This window comes from Penaeus monodon, chromosome 35 (assembly GCF_015228065.2).
Source record: "Penaeus monodon isolate SGIC_2016 chromosome 35, NSTDA_Pmon_1, whole genome shotgun sequence".
Taxonomy (NCBI): Eukaryota; Metazoa; Arthropoda; class Malacostraca; order Decapoda; family Penaeidae; genus Penaeus; species Penaeus monodon.
Genome location: NC_051420.1, coordinates 4,580,951 through 4,583,450, shown reverse-complemented (window position 1 = coordinate 4,583,450; position 2,500 = coordinate 4,580,951). Strand labels below are relative to the sequence as shown.

General features: G+C 34.9%; 1 protein-coding gene across 1 annotated transcript in view; it reads right to left on the bottom strand.

The window, feature by feature from the left end:
• The window catches only part of LOC119595023 (cullin-4B-like), a gene marked incomplete at both ends in the record, with an annotated part of 1,853 nt that extends 256 nt beyond the window's left edge, over nucleotides 1-1,597 (bottom strand). Inside the window, 3 exon segments of the mRNA XM_037944152.1 lie at nucleotides 350-520; nucleotides 846-1,001; nucleotides 1,430-1,597. Of these exon segments, the coding sequence (XP_037800080.1) occupies nucleotides 350-520; nucleotides 846-1,001; nucleotides 1,430-1,597 (495 nt within the window).
• Between the last annotated feature and the right edge of the window lie 903 nt (nucleotides 1,598-2,500).

Here is a 2,500-nt window from a genome sequence, read left to right as displayed (position 1 = left end):
TATATGTAGTCATGTCATGGCTCTCTCTCTAGCAACATATGCACTAGTCACAGTTTTTAATGACCTTGGTGCTCAATATTTTTGCAGGACATTAAAAAACAAGAAATGTAATGGATTCATATCAAATATTATCATCAAGATTCTCTAATTCAATAATGAAAAGCAAAAAAATGTCAATTATATCTCCTGCCTTTCCTTCATAGTTAAGTGCATTACATTGTAAATTCTGAATACTGATATCTGAAAAAAGAAGAAGAAGAAGAAGAAGAAGAAGATGAAGAAAGCCAAGAAAACATCAGGCTCCACACTTTCTTCCCTCAAAAATTTGCAGTAACATCTTCCTACTTACCGTTTCCTTCATTTGGATCTGATTGATTCTGATACGGAATAGTTGGTTAGTGAAATCCTTGTTATAGAAGAATTTATCATCATCATTGACATCTTTGCTACGTGGCATCTTTTGTAGGACTCTCGCTTTGCCACAAGCCAGTGACTGTAAAGTTCGGCGGAGCTCCCCATCCTGAAACGATAATTTTTATAATATGCCCACACCAGAAGGTTAATTAAATTAATACATACTCATATTTTAGCCTAATGAAGACAAATAATTTTTTTTTTTGGTAAAGTCAGATGAAGACAGGTGTACAACAGAGTATGCTCTCTGAACCTGGATGATTGTCTGGCTTGCTGTCAGGAGTGCAAAACATCATCCCATCTATTTGGAAAGGACTCATGACATGATTAGGCACCACTCAGCATCCACTGGATCAAGCAAACAATAATCAATTTTACACTAATCAAGCACAATTCTACACAGGACAACTGCCTGGATTTATGTGTCCTACCTCAATATTGGTTCCACTACTGATGTCAGCAAGTGATAGGCTGTCGGCGTCATTAAACAAGAGCAGCACAAGAGCTTGGAAGAGTGATACTTGCAACTCCTTACTTCCCAGTGGGAAAGCTGCTTTTAACACACAGTGTCCGAGGGTTGGTTGCCACTAAAAGATAAAATGGATAAGAAACAGATAAATTAATGGCACATTTGAAATTACATCAAGAAGTAAATCTTAAGACATTCATGATTTTCATTATCAAATATCACATATTTCTACAGCCAAATACTCAAGCAAAATGGAAAGATTGTATATATGACTATTTTGATATAGATGAAACTCTTTAAAAAATCACACAAATCTTGTAAATATTTAAATGCACATCAATATGCAAATGCATGAATATATGTAAATATAAGATAGGGAATAAGAAGAATGTAGATGAACAAAACATAGAAGAGAAGAAAAGAAATAGGAAAGAAAGTTAAAACAAAACTATGGACAAAAAACATATCTAACAGACAGTGGTCTGAAAATATAACTTTGGTAAAACCTAATAAAATGCATCTAGAGGAAATTTGTTCAGAACTTACCTGTAGTTTCCTATTGCTATGCTTAGCCAGATAAAACTTTGTGAAGATTTGTTGATACTTGACCATTTCCGAAGGTAGGTTGACCTCCATCACAGGATAGTTTGGCCAGTAACCCATTGTTAATATATTTACATTAAGTTCCATTGATGTGCCTCCTAGGTGTGAATTCTGCAATGAGATTAAATATAAATACATACACACATATACAGAGAGAGAGAGAGAGAGAGAGAGAGAGAGAGAGAGAGAGAGAGAGTGAGGGGAGGGGTGGCAGAGGGAGAGAGGGAGAGAGGGAGAGAGGGAGAGAGGGGAGGAAGAGGACAGAGAGAGGGAGGGAGATATATATATATATATATATATATATATATATATATATATATATATATAAGAGAGAGAGAGAGAGAGAGAGAGAGAGAGAGAGAGAGGAGAGAGAGGAGAGAGAGAGAGAGAGAGAGAGAGAGAGAGAGAGAGAGAGAGAGAGAGAAGTCAAAACACTATTCCATTAAATTACAATGGTTATTCTTTACATAAATACATTTATATTTACATTTGAGTATTTAAGATGTTCTTTTAATTTTGTTTTAAAATTACAGAAGCTATTAATGTCTTTTATATTATCTGGTAGCATGTTCTATAACTTGGGTCCACATATTTCCGTTTGATGTGCCCCTGTATAGGATAATTTCCCATGAATGAGTTTGTAAATGAATACACATGTGTCATAGCTGCATTTAGAATGGACTTTTAACCATTTTTATTTTTTGATATGTGGGATGATGTGATAAAGTTTACTGATATTACCTAGTGCTACTCTGGCAGCAAAGTTTTGTAATTTTTGCACGTTTTGCATTTGGGTATTGTTGGTCGAACCCCAAATGTTTGAACAATAGTTAATTAATTAAGCTTAGAGCTAGAGTTTGCACAACCATGATTCTACTTTCAGTAGTGATTTGATTTTTTATGTGATTAAGATATACCAGGGTACCCACTACCTTCCTGTGTATTTTGTCAACATGTGGTTCAAATGTCATGAATCTGTCTAAGTGTACTTCTAGATTATTCACTGAAGTGCTC